Source organism: Octopus bimaculoides, chromosome 19 (assembly GCF_046866305.1).
Source record: "Octopus bimaculoides isolate indiv1 chromosome 19, ASM4686630v1, whole genome shotgun sequence".
Lineage (NCBI taxonomy): Eukaryota > Metazoa > Mollusca > Cephalopoda > Octopoda > Octopodidae > Octopus > Octopus bimaculoides.
In genome coordinates, this window is record NC_142946.1 from 28,852,224 (window position 1) to 28,876,106 (window position 23,883).

A 23,883-nucleotide genomic window follows, 5' to 3' on the forward strand; every position below is an offset into this window, starting at 1 on the left:
ACCCTAACCCTAACACAAATGCTAACCCCAAACCTAACACTAACCCTAAACCTAACTCTAACCCTAAAACTAACCCTAACCCTAAACCAAAGCCATGCCCTAACACTAACCCTAACCGTAAACCTAACCCTGAACCTAACCATAATTCTAACCCTAGCCCTAACCCTAACCCTCACACTGACCCTAACCCAAAACCTAACACTAATCCTAGCACTAACTCTAACACTAACCATAAAAAGAACACTAAACCCTAATCCTAAACCTAGACATAACCCTAACCCTAACAGCAAACCTAAACCTAACACTAACTCTAACACTAAACCTTACATTAACAGTAAAACTAAACCTAACACTAACCCTAAACCTAAACCTAAACCTAACCCTAACACTAAACCTAACTCTAAGCCTACCACTAACTCTAAACCTAAACTTAAACTTACACTAGCCCTAACACTAAATTTAACCCTAACCCTAACCCTAAACTTAACCCTAACCTAACCCTAAACCTAAACCTAACCCAAACACTAAACCTAACTCTAAACCTAAACCTAACCCTAACCATAATACTAAATCCAGCCCTTCCTTAACCCTAACTCTAGCTCTAACACTATCACTTACCCGAACCCTAACATCAACCCTAACCCACACCTTAACCCTAAACCTAACACTAACCACAACAGGAACACTAAGCTTAATCCTAACACTAGACTTAAACCTAACCCATGCCATATCCCTAAACCTAAGCCTAACATTAAATCTAACCCTAACCCTCAACCTGACACAGACCCTAACACAAAACCTAAACTTGACCCTATTACTCACCCTAACCCTAACGTCAACCCTAAACCTAACACTAACTGTAACAGGAACACTAACACTAATCCTAACCCTTTACCTAACCCTAACCACAAACCTAAATAAACAAAACCCTAAACCTAACACTAGCTCTAACACTAAACATAGTACTGAAAGTAACACTAAATATAACATCAACCAAAACAGTAACCCAAACCCTAAACCTAAATCTAACCCTAAACCTAATCTTAACCTTAAACCGAACACTGACCCTAACCCAAAACCTAACCCTAACCCAATCCCTTACCCTAATCATAATGTCAACCCTTACCCACACCATAATACTAAACAACACTAACCATAACAGGAACACTAACCCTAATCCTAAACCTAACCCTAAATCTAATCCTAAATTTAACACTAACCCTAACACAAGACCTAACCCTAAACCTAACTGTAATCCTAACTCTAACCCAAACTCTAACCCTTACCCTAAATGTAACGTTAACCTTAAACCACACCTTAACCCTAAACCAAACACTAAACCTAACACTAACCGTAACACGAACACTAAGCCTAATTCTAACCCTAGACTTAACACTAAACCTAACCCTAACCGTAAACTTAACCCTAAACCTAACTCTAACATTAACACTAACCCTAACACTAATACTAATGCTAATACCAGCCATAGCCCTAACATTAACCATGGCAATAACCCTAACCCTACACATAACACTAACCATAAAACTAGTACTGACCCTAACCTAAAACCTAACCCTAACCCTTACACTAACCCTTACCCTAACCCTAACATCAAACCTAACACTAAACTTAATACCAACCATATCAGGAGCACTAACCCTAATCATAACTCTAGACTTAACACTAACACTAACCATAACCGCAAACCTAAACAAAACCCTAGACCAAACACTAATCGTAACAGTAACATTAAACCTAATACTAACATTAAACCTAAAACTAACCATAACTCTAACCCTACCCCTAACCCGAAACCTAACTCTAACTCTCACCCTATCCCTAACACTAAACCTAACCCTAAATCTAACCACAAACTTAAAAATAACATTAACCTAACACTAAACATAACTCTAACAGTAACACTAAACCTAACCCTAACTCTAAACCTAACCCTAACCATAAGCCTAAACCTTACCCTAACTCGAATGCTAACCCTAAACCTAAACATAACCCTAACCCTAAAACTAACCCCAACCATAGTGCTAACCCTAACCCTAAACCTCACCCTAACTCTAACCCTAGCACAAACCATAACCCTAGCACTAACCCTAACCCGAAACTTGACACTAACCCTAACCCGAAACTTGACACTAACCCTATCCCTTACCTTAACACTAAAGTCAAACCTAATGCACGCCTTAACCCTATGCCTAACACTAACCATAACAGGAGCTCTAGCCCTAATCCTAACCTTAGACTCACCTCTAACCCTAATCCTAACCACAAACTTACACAAATCATTAAACTTAACACTAATGCTAGAACTAACTCTAACACTAAACTGAACACTAACAGCAACACTAAACCTAACATTCACCATAAGAGTAACCCTAACTCTCAACGTAAACCTTATCCTAACCATAACACTAACCCTAACCCTAAAACTAAACCGAACAATAAAACTAACACTAACCCTAACCCTAAACCTAACCCTAGCCCTAAACCGAAACCTATCCTACCCATAAAATTAAACCTAACCCTAACCCTAAACCGAACACAAAAACTAACCCTAATCCTAACCCTAAACCTAACACTAACACTAAACCTAAATCTAACCCTAAACCTAACCCTAGACTTAACCCAAACCCTAGCCATAGCCCTAACCCTAAACCTAAGCCTAACTCTAACACTAACCTTAACCCTAAAAAAAAACCTGACATTTACCCTAACACGAAACCTAGCACTTAACCTAACCCTAACACTAACACACACCTTTAACCTAAACCTAACACTAACCATAACGGAAACACTAACCCTAATCGTAACCCTTGATCTAACCCTAACCCTATACACAAACCTAAACAAAACCCTAAACCTCACACTAACACTAACCCTAACCATAAACCTAACCCTAACCCTAACCCTAACACTCACCCTAACCCAAAACCTATCACTAATCCTATTCCTTATCCTAACCATAACGTCAAATCTAACCCACACCTTAACCCAAAATCTAACATTAAACATAACACTAACCGTAAAAACAAACAACAACCCTAATCTTAACATTAGATTTAACCCGAAACCTAACCCTAATGGCAAACCTAAACAAAACCTAACACTAATCCCAGTACTAACTCTAATTATAAACCTCACGCTAACAGTAACTAAACCTAACCCTAACCTTAAACTTAACCCTCACCCTAACCATAAACTTAACCCTCACCCTAAACCTAACCCTAACACTCAACCTAACCCTAAACCTAACACAAACCATAACCAAAAAACTAACCCTAACCCTAAAACTAACCCTAACCTTAACCTAAACACTAACCGTAACAGGAACACTAACCGTAACAGGAATACTAACCGTAACAGGAACATTAACCCTAACCCTAGATATAACCCTAACCCTAAGCACAAACCTGAACAAAACCTAAACCTAAACACTAACCATGATGCTAACTCTAACACTAAAACTTACACTAACAGTAACACTAAACCTCACCCTAACCATAACATTAAACCTAAACCTAACTCTAGCCCTCACTCTAACCATAACCATAAACCTAACCCTAACCATAAACCTAACCCTAGCCCTAACACTAAACCTAACCCTAACCTTAAACCGAAAACTAAAATTAACCCTAAACTAACCCTAACCCTAAACCTACCCTAGCCCTAACACTAAACCTAACCCTAACCTTAAACCGAAAACTAAAATTAACCCTAAACTAACCCTAACCCTAAACCTAACCCTAAACCTAAATGTAATACTATACCAAGCCCTAGCCCTAGATCTAACCCGAACCCTAAACCTAACACTAAACCTAAGAGTAACAGGAACACTAACCCTAGTCCTAACCCTAGACTTTACTCTAAACCTAACCCTAGCCAAAGCCCTAACCCTAACCCAGACACTGACCCTAACACAAAATCTAAACCTAACCCTATCCCTTACCCTAACCCTAACAGACACCTTAACACTAAACCTAAAACTAAATCTAACACTAACCGTAACAAGGACACTAACCTTAATCCTAACTGCAAACCAAAGAAAACCCTAAACCTAACACTAACCCTAACACTAACTCTAACACTAAACCCAACACTAACAGTATCACTAAATCTAACATTAACTGTAACAGTAACCCCAACCCTAACACAAAACATAAACCTAAACCTAACACTGACACTAATCCGAAACCTATCCCTGACCCAATCCCTTACTGTAATCGTAACGTCAAACATAACCCATACCTTCACCCTAAACAAAACGCTAAACCTAACACTAGCCGTAACAGGAACACTAACTTCAAACCCAACCCTACGGTTAACTCTAATGCTAACCCTAACTGTAAACCTAAAAAATCTAGACCTAACACTAAACCTAAATCTAACTCTAACACTAAACCTAACCCTAACCATAATCTTAAACCTAGCCCAAGCCCTAACCCTAACAGAGACACTAATCCTATCCATTACCCTAACCCTAACGTCAAACCTAACCCACACCTTAACCCTAAACCTAACAATAAACTAACACTAACCTCAACAGGAACACTAACCCTAAACCTAATACTAACCCTCATTCTAACCCTAACCCGGACACTGACACTAACCCGAAACCTCACTCCAACCCTAATCTTAATGCACACTCTAACCCTTAACCTAACATGAGACCTAACCCTAACCGTAACCGTAACACTAAACACTAGCCCTAACCCTAACCCTAAATCTAACCCTATTACCTACACTAAGCCTAATGTTAAACCTAACCCACACCTTGACCGTAACTCGCACATTAAACATAACACTAACTGTAACAAGAACACTAACCCTAATCCTAATGCTAGACTTAACCCTAACCCTAACCCTAGCCATAGCCCTAACCCTAACCCTAACTCTGAACCTATGACTAACCCTAAAACAAAACATAACCTTAATGCTAAACTTGACACTGACCCTAAAAAGAAACCTAACTCTAACCCTATCACTTATCTTAACCCTGAGGAAAACCCTCACACACACCTCAACCCTAAACCTAACACTAACCGTAATGGGAACACTAACCCTAATCCTAACTCTAGACCTGATCGTAACCCTAACTGCAAACCTATACAAAACCCTAAACCTAACACCAACCCTAACGCTAATTCTAACAATAAAACTAACAATAACAGTAACACTAAACCTAACATTGACAGTAACAGTAACCCTAACCCTAATACTAACGCTAACGCTAATAATAACACTAACCCTAGCCCTAACCCAACATTAAACGTAACCCTAACCAAAACACAAACACTACACCTCACCGTAAAACTAACCCTAAAACCTAACTCCAACGCTAACCCGAATCCTAACCATAAACCTCACCCTCAATCTCACCCTAAACATAACACAAAACCTAACTGTAAAACTAACTCTAACATTAACCCTAACCCTTACCCTAAACCTAACACTAACCCTAACTTTAACACTAACCCTCATCCTAACACTAAATCTAACCATAACCCTAAACTTAGCCATAAAACTAATGCTTACACAAATCCTAACACTAACCCTAACTGTAACCCTACCAGTAACCGTAATCCTCACCCTGACACTAACACTAACATTAAGCCTAAGCCTAATCCTAATGTTAACACTAACACTAAAATTAGCACTAAACCTAAACTTAACCCTAACACTAAACTTAAACTCTACACCCTAACCCTAACCTTAACCCTCACTCAAACACTAACCCTAAGTCTAACCCTAACACTAAACAAAATGCTAACTAACCCTAATACTAACCCTAACGCTTACCATAAGCCTAACCCAAAACTTAATCCTAAACCTAACCATAAACTTAACTCTAAAACTAACCCTAACACGAACCCTAACCCAAAAGCCAAACCTACACCGAAACCTAAACATAAGCCTAAAACTTACACTTACACTAACCCTCACCCTAATCCTAACCCTAACCCTAAACCTAACGCTAACCCAACCCCAAACCTAACCCTTAACCTATCCCTAACTCTAACCCTACCCTAAAACTATCACTAACATTAATCCTAAACCTAACCCTAACACTAAACGAAAAACTAGCACTAACCCCAACACTAACTCTATACCTAACCTTCACCCTAACCTTAAACCTACCACTAACCCTAAACCTAACACTAACCCTAAACCTAACCCTTACCCTAACACTAAACCTAACCCTAACCCTAAACCTAATCCTAACCCTAAACCTAAACCTAACCAACCCTATCACTACTCCATGCCCTAAACCTAACCCTAACACTAACCCTAAAATATAACCCTAACCCGAACCCGAACCCCAAAACTCACACTCAACCTAACCCTAAACCTAACCTTAAAACTGAACCTGGCCCTAACACTAACCCTAACCATACAACTAAGCCTAATCCTAACGCGAAACCTAGCCCTAACCCTAAACCTAACGCATACAGTAAACCTAACCCTAACCCTAAACTTTAGACTACCCCTAACACTAATGCTAACCCCAAACCTATCCCTAAACCTTACAGTAAACCTAACCCTAAAACTAATTCTAACCCTAATCAAATGCTAAACATAACCGAAACCATAACACTAACCCTAAACCTAACTCTAAAACTAACCCTGACTTAAAAGCCTAATATTAACCATAAACCTAACCGGAACCTAACCCAAAACCTAACCAGAACCTAACCCAAAACCTAACCGGAACCTAACCCCAAACCTAACCTTCAACCTAATCCACAACCCTAACCTAAACCTAACACTAAACCTAGCCCTAATGTACACCGTCACCATAAAATTAAACCTAACCCTAAACCTAACCCTTACACTGACACGAACTGTAACCCTAACACTAAGCCTAACCATAAACCTAAACCTAACACTAACCCTGACCCTTACGTAACCCTGACACTAACCCTTACCCTAATACTAACACTAACCGTAAACATAACCTAATCTAAATCTAAACATCACATTCAATATAACCCTAAACCTAACCCTAACATGAAAGCTAACCCTCATCCTAACTCTAACACTCACCTTAACTGTAACCCTAAACCTAACACTAACACTCACCTTAACTGTAACCCTAAACCTAACACTAACACTTACCCTAACACTAACCATAACGCTAACCATAAACTTAACCCTGAAACTAATGCTTACACCAGTCCTAACCCTAACCATAACATTAAACATAAGCCTAAACCTAACCCTAACACAGTAACCCTAACTCTAACCCTGACCCTAACCCTCCCCTTAACCCTAAAACTAACGCTAAAACTAAACCTTAATCTAAACCTAAACCCTAAGCCAACCCTAACATTAACACTAACCCTAAACCTAACCTACTCCTAACACTTAACCTAAACCTTATCCTAACCCTAATCCTAAACCTAACGCTAACGCTAAACCTAAACCCTCCACACTGTCCCTAACCCTGATCCTCACCCTAAACCTCACACTAACCCTAACCATAACCCTGATAATAACAATGACCCTAACCCTAAATATAAACCCTAACACTAGCTCTAAATTTAACCCTAAACCTCACCCTAACCTGCACACTAAACTTAATGATTACACTAACCCTAAACCTAACCCCAACACTAACACTTAGCCTAAACCTAATCTTAACCTAACCCTAACACTAACCATAACTTTAAAACTAATCCTAACCTTAACCCTAACACTAACCCTGCACCTAAACCTGACCCTTACTGTAACCTTAACTGTAAATCTAACCCTAACCCTAACCCTAGCACTAACCCTAAACCTAACCCTGAACCTATCACTAACCGTAACCATAACTCTAACCCTCACCATAAACATAAACGTAACCTACCCCGAAACCTAACCCGAAACCTAACAAAGCCACTAACACTGACCTTACTCTAAACCTAAACCTACCCTAAACATAAACCTAACTGAGCCCAACACTAACACTAACCCTAACCCTTAACTTAAACCTCACACTAACCCTAACACTTACCCTAACCCAAAACTTCACATTAACCTTAAAAATAACCATAACCTTAAAACTAACCCTATCCCTATAACTAAACCTAACCTTACACACAACCCTAACCCAAACACTAATGTGAACCTAAATCCTAAAACCTTAAGCTAAACCTAACCCTAACCCTAAGACTAACCGTAACAATAAACCTAGACCTCACCCTGTCACTAACACTAAACCTAAACCTAACCCACACCCTAAAACTAACCCGAACCCTAAACCCTAATGCTAAACTTAACCCTAGTCCTAACCCTAACACTAACCCTAAAATTAAACCTAACACTAGCCCTATCCCTAACACTAAACCTAACCCTAACCCAAACACTGACACTAACCATCAACCTAACTGTAAAACTAACCCTAAATCTAATCCTAACCCTAATGCTAATGCTAACACTAAACCTAACCAAAACCCATAAAACTAACCCTAACCCGAACACTAATCCTATCCCTAAAACCTAATCCTGACCATAACCCTAACCCTAAAGCTCACCATCAATATAGCCCTAACCCTAACCCTAACACAAAAACTAACCCTAAACATAACTCTAACACTAAACCTAACCGTCACCCTAAACCTAACACTAACCCTAATGTTAACACTTACCCTAACACTAACTGTAACCCTAACCCTAAAACTAACTTTTACACTAGTCCTAACCCTAACACTAAACAAAAACTAAACCTAAACCACACAGTAACCCTAACCCTAACAATAACACTAAACATTAACCTAAACCAAAACTCTAAGCCAACACTAACGCTAACACTAACCCTAAACCCTGACCCTAACCCTGATCCTCACCCTAAACATACCCTAACACTGAAGATAACTGATACGAATACTGACGTTAACTCTAAACACAAACCTTAACCTTCACACTAAACCTGAACCTAACCCTAAACTTATCCCTAACACTAAACCAACATCTCACCCTAACCGTAACACTACCACTAACCCTAAGACTAACACTAACCCTAATACTAACTCTAGGCCTAACCCTAATCCTACCCATAACCCTAACCCAAACACTATCTCTAAACCTAACCTTAACACAAAACCAAACCGAAAACTAACACTAACCCGAAACCCACCCCTCAACCTGAACCTAACCCTAACCCTTATCCCAAACTTAAACGTAACCATAAGCCGAAGATTAATACTAACACTAACCCTAACCCTAAATCTAACCCTAACCTTAATGCTAACTCAAACACTAACCCTAACACTAAACCTAATGCTAACCTTAAACCTAACCCTAACACTACACCTACCACTAAGCCTAAATTTAACCCTAAACCAATATCTAACCCTAACCCTTACCCCAAACTTAAATGTAACCATAAACCGAACATTAATACTAACACTAACCCTAACACTAACCCTAACTCTAAACCTAACCTTAAATCTAACTGTATCACCCTAACACTATCCCTAATCCTAAACATAACCATAACCGTAACCTTAACTCTAACACTAACCCTAACCCTAACACTGACCATAATCTTTAACCTGACCAAGATGCTAACCCTAACTATCACCCGAACGCTAAACCTAAAACTCACCCTGAACCCAACTCTAACGCTAACACTTACCCTAACCCTAAATTTAACACCAACCCTATCTCTAAAACTAACCCTAAACCTAACCGTAACCCTCAACCTAACCCTAAAACTAAACCTAACCAAAATCCTAAACCTAACCCTGACCCTAACCCTAAACCTAACAATGAACTTAACCCTAACCCGAACAGGACCCTAACACTAACCCTCACCTTAAAACTAACACACACCATAACCCAATCCTAACCATCGCCTTAACCCTAACCCTAACACAAACCCGAACCCTATTCCTAACACTATCTTTAACACTCACACTAACCCCAACCATAGGCCTGAACCTATTCTTCACTCTGACACTCATTCTAAACCTAACACTACCACTAACCCTAATCCTAACCCTAACATTAACCATAAACTTAACCCTCGAACTGATCTTAGCCCTAACCCTAACACTAAACCAATGCGAAACTCTAAACCTATCCCTAACCCTAGCCCTAACATTCACCTTATCCCTAAAACCTAACCCGAACCCTAACCCTAAACCTATCACTCAGCCTAAACCTAAACCTAAAAAAACCTTAAACCCAACCCTAACACTAAACATAACCCTAAACTTAATGCTTACACTAACGCTAAACCTAACCCTAACACTAACCCTAAACTTAACCCTAGCCCTAACCCAGACTCTAAACTTAAACCTGATCCTGACTCTAACCCCAACCGTCAATCTTACCCTACCCTAATCCTAACCCTCACTCTAACCCTAACCATGACCATATCCCTAACCCTTACCCTAATCCTAACATTAAGCTTAACCTAACACTAACACCAACAATTACCCTAACACTAACCCTCACCCTAATAATCCTTACCCTAACACTAAACCTAACATTTACATTAAACCTAACTCTAACCCAAACACTGACACTAACCATCAACCTAACTGTAAAACTAACCCTAAATCTAATCCTAACTCTAACGCTAACACTAAACCTAACCAAAACCCTAAAACTAACCCTAACCCGAACACTAATCCTATCCCTAAAACCTAACCCTGACCATAACCCTAACCCTAAAACTCACCATCAATAGAGCCATTAACTTAACCCTAACACGAAAACTAACACTAAACCTAACCGTCACCCTAAACTAACACTAACCACAATCCTAAACCTAACCTTAATCATACCCCTAACCCTTACCTTAACTGTACCCTTAACTCTCACCCTAAAAATATCTTTAACAATAACTCTCCCATATCCCTAACCCTAAACCAAAATGTATGCGTAACTGTAACCCTAACCTAACTGTATTACTAACCCTAAGCCTGAACCTTAAACCCTAACCCGAAACCTAACCCAAATCCTAAACCTAACCCGAATCCTAATCTTCACACTAACCCTAAAACTAACTCTAATCCTAACACTAATCCTAACCCCTAGCACTAACGGTAACACTCACCCTAACCCTATCACTAATCCTAACTCTAAACCTAACACTAACGCTAAACATTACCCTAACCCTAACCATCACCATAACACTAAAAACAACACTAAACCTAACACTAACACTAACCCTAGCCCAACCCTAAAACTAACGCTAAACCTATCCCGAACCCTAACACTAAACACAACCCTAATCCTCAGCCTAACCCTAACACTAATCCAAATCCTAACCATAACCCTTACCTGATCCCTAAACCTAACCTTAGCACTAACCTTAACCGTAATGCTAACCCTATCGCTAACATTAACATTAACTCTACACCTAACACTAAACCTAAATCTAACCCTAACCATAACCCTACATTTAACATTAATCATAATGCTAAAACTAATCCTCAAACGTAACCCTAAAGATCACCCTAAATCTAACCCTAACCCTAACACTAACACTAACCCTAACCTTAACATTAAACCTGACCCTAAACCTAACACTAACTCTAACACTAACCCTAAACAACTCTAAGCATAACCCTAACACACACCTTAACCATAACGCTAACCTTAAACCTAACCCTAACCCTACCCTAACACTAACCCTAACCCTGACACTAAGCCTAAACCTAAACCTAAACCTAGCACTAACCCTAATGCTAATCCTATCTCTAACCATAATCCTAACACTAAACCATAAACTCTACCCTGAACCCAAATACTAAACTTCACACTAACCCTAAACCTAACTTATACACAACCTTAACTCTCACCCTAAACATAACCCTTACCCTAAACCTAACCATAACCATTACCTTTACATTTACTCTATACTTATCCCTAACCATAACCCTAACCCTAAACCTAACCCTAACTCTAACCCTAACACTAACATTGACCTTAAACCTAACCCTAGCCCTCACATTAACCCTAAACCTAACAATCACACTCACCATAACCATAACCCTGAATCTAATCCTAACCTTAGCCCTAACCCTAACTCTAAACCTAAACCTAACCCTAATGCTAACAGTAACCCCAACCCTACCCTAAACCTAAACCTAACACTAACCCTTAACTTAACCCTAAAACTAACCTGAAACCTAAACCTAACCATAAACCTAAACCTAACCATAACGCTAAACCTAAGCAGAAAACTAACACTAACGCTAACCCTACCACGAACTCTAACCCTGACGATAAAATTCACACTAACCCTAACCCTAAACCTAACCTGAATTCAACCCTTATCTTAACCCTAAAGTTAATCCTAACACTATACTTAAACCTAACCCTACTAGTAACCCTAACCATATCCCTAACTTTAACACTAGCCCTAACCGCAATCCTAACCAAAACACTAACACTAACACCAACCCTAAACCGAAACCTAGCCTTCACCCTAAAACCTAACCCCAACCCTAGCGTTAACCCTAACACTAACACTCACACTCACACTAGACCTAACCCTAACACTAAACCCAATCCTACACCTAAACCTACCCTTACGCTAAGCTTAACCCTAACACTAACCTTAAACCTACCCCACTATCTATTCCTAACACTCAAGCTAACCCTAACACTAAACCTAACTGACAACCTAACGCTAACACAACCCTAATAATAAACCTAACCCTAATACTAACTCCAACCCTAATACTAACTCCAATCCTAATACTAACTCCAACCCTAATACTAACACTATCCCTTACCCTAAATCTAACCCTAACCCAAACCTCCAACGCTAACCCTCAGCCTAACACTAACGCTAACCCTAACCCTAATCCTATCGCTTATACTAATCCTATCCCTAACACTAACATTAACCCTAATCCTAAACCTAACCCTAAAACTAACCCAAACACTAACCCTCAACCTAGCCCTAAACCTAATCATGAACCTAACACTAACCCTGACACTAACCCTATCACTAAACCTAAATCTAACCATAATTCTTACCCTAACGATAACCCTCACCCAAACCCTAACCCAAACACTAACGTTAAACCTAACCCTCACCCTCACCCAAATACTAACCCTATCACCAAACCTAACACTAAGCCTCACCCTAAACCTAAACCTAACCCAAACCCTAACTTTAACACTAAGATTAGCACTAAACCTAATGCTAACCATGAAATTAACCCTAACCCTAGCCCTCACACGAACCCTAACCCTAACACTCACACTAAACATAACCCTAACCCTAACCATAGCCCTAACCCGAACCCTAACACTAAACCTAACCATAAACCTAAACCTATTCCTAGTGCTAAACCTACAAAGAAACCTAACACTAAACCTCATCCTAACCCTAACACTAACACTCACACTAAACCTAACCCTAAACTTAACCTAACCCTAAACCTAAATCTACACCTAACACTAACCCTAAACCTAATCGTAAACCTGCCCCACTATCTATTCCTAACCCTCAACCGAACCCTAACACTAAACCTAAACGAAAACCTAATGCTCACCCCACACCTAACAATAAACCTAACACTAAATCTAACCCTAACCTTAAACCTAATTCTCACACTTGCCCGAAAATTTACCCTAAACCTCACTCGTAAACTAACCATAAACCTAACCCTAATGATAACCCCCAACCCTAATACTAACGCTATCCCTAACCCTAAATCTAACCCTAACCACAAGGCTAACCCTCACCCTAACATTAAGCCTAACCCTAACCTTACACTAATTATTTCCTTAACACTAACACTAACCATAAACCTAATCTTAAACCTAACCCTAACCCTAACCCAATACATAACCCTAAATCTAACCCTTACCCTAACGATAACCCTCATCATAATCCTAACACTAAACCTAACCCTAACCCTAACCTTAACCCTAACCTTAAACCTAACCCTAACCCAAACACTAACCCTAGCCGTAACACAAAACATAACACCATGACCCTAACACTAAACCTAACACTAACCCTCACCCTAAACCTAAACTTAGTCCTAACCCAAACCCTCACTCTAATCCTAACCTTAGTACTAACACTAACCTTAGCCCTAAATCTAACCCTAAACTTAACCCTAACACTAAACCTAACGCTAACCATAAAACTAACCCTAACTCTAACCCTAATTCTAACCATAACCCAAACCCTAACTCTAAAACTAACCCTAACCCTAAAACCTGACCATAACCCTAACCTGAACCCTAACCCTAAACCACACTTTCAACCTAAAACTAAATCTAACCCTAACTCGAAACCTAAACCTAAACCTAACCCTAACATTAACACTAAACCTAAATCTAACCTTAACCCTAACACTAACTCTAACCCTAAACCGAACCATATTCCTAACCCTAAACCTAACCTTAACTCTCACCCTAACCCTAAAACTAGCCTTAACCCTAACCCTAACCCTAACACTAACCCTAACTATAAACCTAACCCTCAGCCTTACCCTAACCCTATCCCTAAGCCTGACCTGAACTCTAACCCTAAACTTAATCCTCACCCTAACCCTAAACTTAACCCTCACCTAACCCTAAGCCGAAACCAAACCCTAAACCTAACCCTAATCCTTAATCCTAAAGTTTGTACTAATCCTAACCCTTACCTTAAACTTAAAATTTGCACTAATCCTAAACCTAAGCCTAACATTAACCTTAAACTTCAATCTACCCCTAACTCTAACTCTAACCCTAATCCTAAACCTAATCCTAATCCTAACCCTAATCCTTAAACCTAAAGTTTACACTAATCCTAAACCTAAGCCTAACATTAACCTTAAACTTCAACCTACCCCTAACTCTAACTCTAACCCTAAACCTAACCCTAATACTAGCCCTAAACCTAACCGTAACCCTAAACCTACACTAACACTAAAACTAACCCTAAGCCTTACACAAACCCTAACCCTAACTGAAACCCTAACCCGAACCCAAACTCTAACCCTTAACATAACCCGAGACCAAACCCTAAACCTAACCCTTATTTCATTATTACCCACAAGGGGCTAAACATAGAGGGGACAAACAAGGACAGACAAAGGGATTAAGTCGATTACATCGACCACAGTGTGTAACTGGTACTTAATTTATCGACCCCGAAAGGATGAAAGGCAAAGTCGACCTCGGCGGAATATGAACTCAGAACGTAACAGCAGGCGAAATACCGCTAAGCATTTCACCCGGCATGCTAGCGTTTCTACCAGCTCGCCGCCTTAACCTAACCCTTAACCTAACCCTACCCCAACCCTAACACTAACCCTAATACTAACCCTAAACCTAAACCTATGCTAGCCCTAAACCTAACACACTAACCCTACACTTAATGCTAGCCCTAAGCCTAACCCTAATTCTAACCTTAACCTTAACCCTAACACTAACCTTAACACTAAACCTAACCCAGACCCTAAACCTAACTCTAACCCTAACACTAAACCTAACCCTGACCATAACCCTCACACTAACACTAAACCTAACCCTAACTATACACCTAAGCCTAACCCTGTCCCTAACCCTCACCCTAAATATAACCCTTACCCTAACTCTAAGGTTTAACATGCACTAAGAATACATTTACCAAACATCTCACTGAACTTCAAGCTTTTCAAATTAATCGTTTGAAAATTTTCAAACTAGAAATATTTGTTTTCACATTTAATAACCCTAACCCTCACTCTAAATCTAAACCTAACTCAAGCCTAAACCTAACCCTAAACCAAACCTTAACCCTAACACTATCCCCAACCCTAAAACCTAAACCTAGCCCTCAAACTCACTCGAACCCTAATCCTAAACCTAACACTCAACCTAGCCCTAACCCTAACCATAACCCTAATCGTAACCTTAATCTAAACCCTAATCCTAACCATAACCCTAAACCTACCTTTCACCCTAAACATATCCCTAACCCTAATTCTCACCCTAACATTAACCCTAACCGAAACCCTAACACTAAACTTAATCCTAACCCTCACTCTAACCCTTACCCTTACACTAACTCTACCCTAACCCTAAACTTAACCCAAACCTAACAATAAACATAACCCTAATTCTAACACTAACCCTAACGTTTACTCTATCCCTAACCCTTACGCTAACCCTAACGCTAACCTTAACTCTAACCCTAACCCTTACCCTAAGCCTAAACCTAACCCTTACCCTAAGCCTAAACCTAACCCTACTCCTAAAGTTTTAGGTTACCCTAAAACTTACATTAACCCAAACCTATCCCTAACCCTCACCCTAATCCTAAGCTTAAACCTAACAGTCACATTAACCATAAACCCTACACTAACCCTAACACTAAATCTAAACCTAACCTTAAACATAACTCAAACCCTAACCCTAACACTAAAACTAATGCTAACCTTAAAACTAAACCTAAATCTAACCCTAATCCTAAACCTAACCATAACACTAACCCTAACACTAATCATAACCCGAGATATAACTCTAACACTAAACTTAACCCTAACCATTACCCTTACCTTCACATTAACCCTAAACTTATCATTAACCCTAACCCTAAACCTAAAACTAATAATAACACTAACCCTAACCTTAAAACTAATTCTAACTCTAACCATCAACTTAACGATAACCCTAACCTTAACCCTAACTCTAACTCAACCCAAAACCCTAACCCTAATACTAACCCTAAACATATCCCTAACCCTAAACCTCACCCTAACACTAACCCTAACCCTATACCTAACCCTTAACCTAACCTAACCCTGACCCTAAACCTAAACTTAAACCTAACACTAACTCTAACCCTAACACTAACCATAACCCTTACCCCAACACTTACACTAACCCTAACCCCAACCCTATTCTTAACCCTAAACTTACCCCTGACTCTAAACATAACCCAAACCGTAACCCTAACTCTCACCCTAAACCTAACCGTAACACTAACCCTTAACCCTCAAACTTACACTAAACCTGACCCTAAATCTAATCCTGGCCTGAAACTTAATCAAAACCCTAACACTAAATCTAAACCTAACCTTAACACTAACCCTAAGTCTCACCCTAACACTAAATCTAACGCTAACCCTAACCCTAAACCTATCCCAACCGTTCACTCTAAACCATTACGCTAATCCTAACCCTAACCAAAAACCGAAACCTAACCCTACCCTAACCATAAACCTAATCCGAACACTACTCCAAACCCTAACTCTAACACTAATTCTAACCCTAACCCTAACCTTAACCCTAACCCTAATTCTAACCATAACCCTAACCCTAACCCTAACGCTGACCCTCTCCTTAACCCTAATCCTGACACTAAAACTAAACCTAAACCCAAACCTAACCCTCGCCTTAATCCTAACCCTAACCATAACAGTAACCCGAATCCTAACCCTAATCCAATCTCTAAAACTAAACCGAACACTAACTCTTACCATCACCCTATCCCAAACCCTAACCCAACAGTACACCCTAAACCATTACGCTAAGACTAACCATAATACTAACACTATTCCTCATATAACCCTAACCCTAAACCTAACACTAAACTCTAAACCATTACGCTAACCCTAACCATAATCCTAACTTTAACGCTCACCCTAACCCTAACCCTAAACTTAACCCTAACCCGAACTCAAACCCTAAACCCTAGCCCAAACCCTAACCCTTACCTTAAACCTAACGTAACCCTCACTTTAAACCTTAAACGCTAAACCTAGACCTAACCCTAACCCGAACCCTAAATATAACGCTAACCCTGACACTAACCCTAACCCTAAACCGTACATTAACCCTAACCCTAGATGTGAAGATTATCTTTACTAAACGTTTCACTGAAAGCTCAAACTTTCTCAAAAAATATGGAGTTGCAAAATGCTGCAAATCAGCATGACATCGTTTTCAAATGAGAAATATTTGCTTTCAGATTTAATAATCCTAACCCTAATCCTAACCCTAAACCTAACTCTAAAACTAACCTTAACCCTAAACCTATCCCTAAACCTAACCCTAACCCTAAACCTATACCTAACCCTAACTCTAAACCTAGTCATACTCTCAAAAGCAATTATATTACAATATTTTTTATGATACACACTTCGCAGATTCAGAAGTAAAGGTTTAATATACATTGACAGATAGAGGTGAAGAATATATTTTCCAAACATTTCACTGAATTTTAAGCCTCTTCAGAAAATATGACTGTTGGAGATGACGATTTACCAAATATTTCATTGAAATCTCAAGCTTTCTCAGAAAGCATGAAGTCACAAAATGTTTGAAATTAGCATGAAATTGTTTCAAAAATATTGAAATAAAAGTTCTTGTTTTCACATTTACACTGAATTTTAATTTTTCTGACAAACACTCATCATACATACACACCTTTTTATACACACTTGTGGGATTGAGAAGTGATGTGAAGATTATATTTTACGGAACTCTGAAAACGAAGTTGCAAAATGTTGCAAGCATTTATCACATTATTCTTAATGTACATACTACACGGATTCAGAAGTTAAGGTTTAATATACGTTAACAGAAAACGTGAAGTCACAAAATGTTGGAAATCAGCATGAAATTATTTGAAAATTTTGAATTGAAATAGTCTTTGCCCATATACTGTTTACTCATTCATGACTTTACATTTCTTTGACACGTTAGAGGTGAAGAGTGATTTTACCAAACATTTCACTGAAATCTCAAGCTTTCTCAGAAAACGAAGTCGAAAAATGTAAAACAGAATGAAATTTTTTGGAAATTTTGAAATAAAAAATTCTTATTTTCCGATTTTCTAAATAATCATTTGTGACTTTCATATTACTGACACACACTTGTTTGATTCGGAAGTAATAGGTTAATCTACATTAACTGGTAGATGTGAAGATTATATTTACCAAACATTTCACTGAAATCTCAAGCCTCATTAGAAAACATGAAGTTGTAAAATGTTGCAATTCAGAATAAAATTGTTTAGAAATTTGGAAATGAACAATTTTTGTTTTCGCATTTAGTATTTAGTCATTTATGACATTTCATGGGTTAATATATGTTAACTATTAAAAGTGAAGGGTATATTTACAAAACCTTTCACTGAAATCTCAAGTTTTCTCAGATAACATTAATTTACAAAACGTTGGAAATTCTTGTTTCCCCCAATTACAATGAACACATTGGTGAATTTTAATCGGATTGAGAAGTAATTTATTAAAATACATTATCTGATAGTTGTGAAGATTATATTAACTAACCATTTCACTGAAATCTCAACAATTCTCAGAAAACATGTCGACCGAAATTGTTGGAAAATTTTGAAATGAAAAATTCTTGATTTCGCATTTATATTTACACATTTGTGACTTTTAATTTTACTGACAATCACTAGTCCGATTGATAGGTAATTGGTTAATATACATTAACTGGTAGATGTGAAGATTATATTTACTAAACATTTTACTGAAATCTCAAGCTTTCTCAAAAAGCATGCAGTTTCAAAATCAACATGAAATCATTTGAAAATTTTCAAATGAGAAATATTTGTTTTCGCATTTAATAACCCTAACCCTGAACCTAACACTAACCCTAACAATACTCCTAACACTAACCCTACCACTAACCTTACCTCTTACCCTAACCTTACTAATAACCCTAAACCTTATAGGAAAGTGGTTATACACCATTAGGTGTACACCCGCTTTCCTATATTAATTTCTGTAGAAACAACGCAACGCAGAACTCTGAACTATCAACACAACAATATTTATTTACAGAGGAAATAGGCAGCACTTCGCCCTTTGGTTGCTGAGACGCCGTCAATGATGTTGAGAGGTTATTTGTCTAGCTCCAGAGTTGGAATGTTGGAGACACTGCTTGACATGACCATACTCATGGCCGGCCGGCCGAGAAAGAGAATGAATTGAGCGGGAACGTTTAGATGTTGAATTCCACGCATGCGCATAGGACTCTTCCAGTGTTCCTTCCGGAACTATTCCCTGCGCATGCGTAGATGAAAACGCAGTAATGGCGACTGTACCTTGGCGCCAAATGACGTCACTACAATGGCTCCCCCTTGAGTGTGGAAGCACGAAAATAACAATTTTGGAGGGACGTCTGAGGCAAGATGGCCACTGAAACCAACCACAAGATGTGGCACAAACACACACAAAGAAAAATCAAAGAAATGAATGTACACTTGTGAGATATATGCATGCAATGTTTCTGAAAGGAAAGAAATATATGAGTGCACAAGTGTGTGTGTGAGAAAAACACAGAACATAGTAAAAGTGTCTGTAGAGAAAAAATCCAGTTCGTATAAGGATTCCACAAGGAGATAGAATGTCCATACGCAGGAAGTTGTGGTCCATGAGCAGAGCTGTAGTTGAGCGTCGGATGCTAGTTGTGACCGGTTACCTGGTACGGAATATTCTATAAAAGTTTGTTTATATGGTGTGTCCCTGGTGGTGGGGTTGTTGGCGCACGACATTGTGGTAGACAGTACATTGATGGTGAAAACGTCGGCGCAGGAACTGTAATATAGCTGTGTTCTGTATGTGTGGTGGTAATGATGTTGACAGTGGTAATGATGTCCTGTTGAAACTTGGCGACGCCGGGGAAATGCTTGTAGTTGGTAGTAGTAGTTGTTGTCGTCACGGTGGTAATCTTGGTTGAACGAAGCTGGTGGCGAAAAGGTCACTCGGTGATGGTGTTTGAAGAGGTGCGCTTTTACAGACGGTCGACAGAGAAATCTCTGTACGACCATTAGCGAAAACCCCGAAGAAAATTTTCTTAACCCAAGATGAAAGAACGACCGTGCGAACTCAAAAAGGAGAAATGGTGACGAATGGAAAAACAGAGGACTCCTTTTATTTAAACGTGTCACACGGTCGAACACAAAATAATATATCAAAGATGATATACACATAATTATATTATACTACGATAACATAAATAGCCAGTAATGAGACGATAGAAAAAAACAACCGTATGAAATGAATAACAAGAGATATTTAGTGTGGCATAAGAGATGTATGTGTATGTGAGTGTGTGAATGCGACATATAAGAACATAATAAAAGACAGGCCGTCTATATGTATGTGAGATATCACAGCAGATAGAAAGTCAGTACACGTGAGAGTTTTATACCAAGTTCTTGAGTACACAATTGGAAGTATCGCAGGCTGTAATTCTTGTCTGTTTATTATCGTGGTGAAGCTAAGTCACCTAACAGAATCGAAGAGAGAGATTTGCCGCGGTGGTTTAGTTTGGTGTACATAGAAAGTCGTGTTGACTATGGCTGGAGATGTCGGTGGTCATCGTTGCTTGGTAGTTCACTCTCCATGGCCGCATTTGCTCTTTAGTCGGGTTCACCAGTTATAGGTTGGTAGTCCAGAATCCATGCTGCGTTTTTTCTTCGTCGGGGTCACCACTTTATAGGAAAGTGGGTTATATGAACTTTTCAAGTTGGCTGCGTGTTTGAATCACGTCGGGGGTCACAACTTTATAGGAAAGTGGGTTATACATCATTAGATGTATACCTGACTTTCCTATATAAAATTAAGAATATAACGGAACGCTGAACTCCAGACTATCAACTTAAACAACATTTATTCAGGTGGTAAATATATACATCTTTAGCTCTTGTTTGTTGTTACAGCTTCTGTGTGTGTGAGCATAGTTGTTGGGACGTTGTTATGTAGATGTGAGCGAGCTGTCTAGCGTAAGTTCGAAAGATGGAGAGAGACAGCTAAACACGTCCATGCTCAATCGCTGGCCAGCAAGAAAGAGACAGAATGAAGCGGGAAAGCTTGCTTGTTGAATTCCACGCATGCGTGAGACTACGCATGTGCACGGCGTTACTACAACCTAATCTTCTTAAATGCGTAAACAAATATATTACTCACGACATTATTTTTTATGATATACTAGCAGAAATACCCGGCGTTGCCCGGGTTAAAGAGAATAATGAAATCTAAAAACGCCGTCTAGACTACGCATCATCTTTATATATAGAGATGTATATACACACACGCACCCAAACACAAGTATATATATGTATATCAATATAGACACCTGCAAAAACATATTTTTATCTTCAAGAGTTTTCCATCTAGTCTTTCTTAAAGCTCTCTTGAATGTGTCGACGAATCTTTCTGCTAACCCATTTGACCTTGGATGGTATGGCGGAGTTAACACATACCTCATTTGAACCGACTTATGAACCCACCATTGCACTTTCTTCTGGTTTTGGAAGCGGATAATTGTAATTTTTTAAACAATCATTAAGACCAGTTGAGAAGTCCGCACATACTCTTATTTCGTTGTTCTTTTTTATATATGCCCACTTTTGCAATTACCTCCATGTCTTCCAATCTTATTAATTACATAGTGTATGCAGTGGTAGATCCCCTTAAATCTGTCCCGAACAGATTCATTGTATTCTTAGATACCATTAATTTACTTTTCCGCGTCATGCCGTCTTATTTCAGGTGAAATTTCGCCCAAGAATACCGTAAGCTATCCTAATAGTTTTTTCATACATCGGCCTGCCTATCTTACTCCATGCCGTATTTATTATCGATACGTCTGAACCTGTATCTAATTGCATTTTGGTCTGAAAACCATTTATTTCTACCAACACAAATTTTCGATTTTGTATGGTATAATTTACTTTTGTTGAGTAGACTTTTTCGGTTTTACGATTTTCTTCGACCAGCATTTCGTCTGTATATGCCCAATTTTACCACACTTACAGCATGTTTTATCTCAAAATGTCGGTCTATGCAAGCATTGCACTGTTTTGAATTATTATATTTTCTTCTATCGATACTTTCTTTACACATTTGTACATTATTATTATTGTCTTCTATTGTTCTTGTATCATCTTGAAGGTTTATTATTTGTTCGCATTCCTTAGCCACTTTCTGCAATGTTAGTTTTGTAGTGGCGCGAAATTATGGCCGCCATTAAGGAAGTACAATCTACGCATGCGCAAGGGACTTGCCTTCCCGGAAGCCCCTCGAGTACGCATGCGTAGTAAACCAGTACTTAAAGCGCTTCGCGTGCTTTCTAAGCCTCTTTAGCGTGATGCTTTCGACGTGACAACTACTTGCTCCTTTGGCATGCCTCAACGAAGCTCTTAATATCCAGATGCCGATTACAAGTCAACCAGCGGCTGCTAGGCTGAATGACACAGGACTTGTAAAGCCAAGCATCACCAAAATAAAACTTATTTTTATTATGTTGTTAATTGTTCTACTGTTTCTTAATATATAATTTTGTTGAAAGGTGATAGGGAGAGGTTAAAGTCTCTATTGTTACTATCAACCTTTTACACTGGTGACCCCAAGTACAGAATACGGAATTTTCTCTCTCTCAACTCGTCAACCGGGAAGAGACAACAATAAAAAAAATTTGTCACGATGACAACGCCTGCCTTTCAAAACAACTCTCCATTGAGAGACGAAGAAAGAAACAGTAATAAACAACCGCTGCATATCCACATGGTGTCAATTGGACTGCATTACTTCAAAAGTATCATATCTTGTGTTACTAACAGGACAACAGTAAAATACAACAGACACACACACACATTTAATTTCTCTGTCCTGTCCTGGTTACATCTCTCTTGCAGAAAAAATACGAGAAGGTTGGTGAAATTTTTTTCCTGCACGCAGTACAAGCAACACACACAAACAGAAAAAAAAATTTTACGAATTTTTTTTTCTCTCTCTAATGCAATTGTTGTTTCCATACACAAAACAAGAACAGAAAAATTATTGTTTCTTATCATCGGCTTTGTTTTTTTTTTGGGGGGGGGGGTGTCCTCGTATCAAGAGAATTTTATTCATTGTTCCTTTTCTTTCCTTTTCACTTTGACGGAATCATTCTCGAACAAAT

General features: G+C 38.9%; 1 protein-coding gene across 1 annotated transcript; it reads left to right on the forward strand.

Moving 5' to 3' along the window:
- Positions 1-4,914: 4,914 nt before the first annotated feature.
- LOC149131809 (uncharacterized) lies at positions 4,915-18,900 on the forward strand. The gene is made up of 3 exons (XM_089366406.1): positions 4,915-5,212; positions 11,726-12,075; positions 12,764-18,900. Exons 1-3 carry the CDS (start codon positions 4,915-4,917, stop codon positions 13,391-13,393), a joined length of 1,278 nt encoding a protein of 425 aa, XP_089222532.1. The 3' UTR covers positions 13,394-18,900.
- The last annotated feature ends 4,983 nt before the right edge of the window (positions 18,901-23,883 follow it).